Genomic DNA, 1,256 nt, shown 5'->3' with positions numbered 1-1,256 from the left:
GGATTCGAAGCCTCGACCGCAAGATCGATAGTCCGTACCACAAACCATTAGGCTATTGGGCCTTAAATTAAAATGGTAAAAGGAAGAAAGATAATACATAAAAAGGTTTCTTTTCTGATTACAATTTCTTTATTCCAGGTACAGGTCGTTTAGTATCACTATGCGACGACAACAGTTTGCATCTCTGGGAGATAAACGAGAAGTCTTTAGTAGAGTTGAAGTCACATACACTAGAGGGCAAGAACAAGAGGATATCCGCGCTTTGTGTGGAAGCCAGCGGCAAAGGACTGCTGCTGGGTACCGAGGCCGGCAACATATACACACTCGACCTCAACACATTCACATTGCACGAGGATGTCATATACCAGGATGTTGTTATGCAAAAGTAAGTTATTTAATAGCTTGTAAAAATGTAAATTGTATCTTAACGGAAAGACTATAATTTCATTGGTTTGATTTATCTATATTGGCATAATCTTACTCTTAGTAGTATAAATATGAAAGTTTAGATGGATGATTGTTAGAGTTTGTAGCCTAAACAGCTCAACGGATCTCGATTAATTTTAGCATAGATGTAGGATAGTCTGAAGTCTACTCATTTTTTTTTAATTCCACGCATACGGCGGAGTCGCGGGCGAAAGCTTATATTCTCTAAATGATCATGAATGGCCATTGAAAGAAAAAATATTTTCCTTATAGCGCCACTTATTCATTAAACATATTTGAATATATTGCCATATTTTGGTGTAAAAACGCAGGTGTTTTAACAGACTTTTTCAACATATTTGCACGATATTCCAGTTGTCCAGAAGATTTCAAAGTGAATCCGGGCGCAGTGGAGGCGATATGCGAACATCCTAAAGTACCTACACGCATCCTGGTCGGCTTCAACCGCGGCCTGGTGGTGCTGTGGGACCGCACTGCAGCCTCGCCTACACACACCTTCGTCTCCAACCAACAGTTAGAAAGTCTCTGCTGGAATGATGATGGTAACAATACTTTTATAGTTCTCTAAAACTTATTTAGAGATTATTAAAGATGCTAAAATGATATTAAAGAAGTTAAAAATTAAAATTATTTTACTTGAATCATAATATTAAATATTTTATTTCTCCTATAATCTCAATACTACGAATTTTTTTTTTATTTTGAACAACCAAAAGTTAGTCAAATATGCAACAGAATAGATGTTATGAAAATTGTCCTAAAATATGTTTGACATGTGTATTTTTTTCCAGGCGAACATTTCACATCCT

The 1,256-nt window shown here is 36.4% G+C and overlaps 1 protein-coding gene across 1 annotated transcript in view; it reads left to right on the top strand.

The window, feature by feature from the left end:
* LOC106106885 (lethal(2) giant larvae protein) overlaps window positions 1-1,256 on the top strand; it is a gene marked incomplete at its 3' end in the record, with an annotated part of 31,652 nt that overhangs the window by 17,985 nt on the left and 12,411 nt on the right. Inside the window, exons 4-6 of the mRNA XM_013287545.1 lie at window positions 139-385; window positions 802-989; window positions 1,239-1,252. Of these exons, the coding sequence (XP_013142999.1) occupies window positions 139-385; window positions 802-989; window positions 1,239-1,252 (449 nt within the window). The remainder of the gene's footprint in view (window positions 1-138; window positions 386-801; window positions 990-1,238; window positions 1,253-1,256) is intronic.

This window comes from Papilio polytes, unplaced genomic scaffold, assembly GCF_000836215.1.
Source record: "Papilio polytes unplaced genomic scaffold, Ppol_1.0 DF822067.1, whole genome shotgun sequence".
In the NCBI taxonomy this organism is placed as follows: Eukaryota; Metazoa; Arthropoda; class Insecta; order Lepidoptera; family Papilionidae; genus Papilio; species Papilio polytes.
This window is presented reverse-complemented; position numbering and strand designations above follow the sequence as displayed.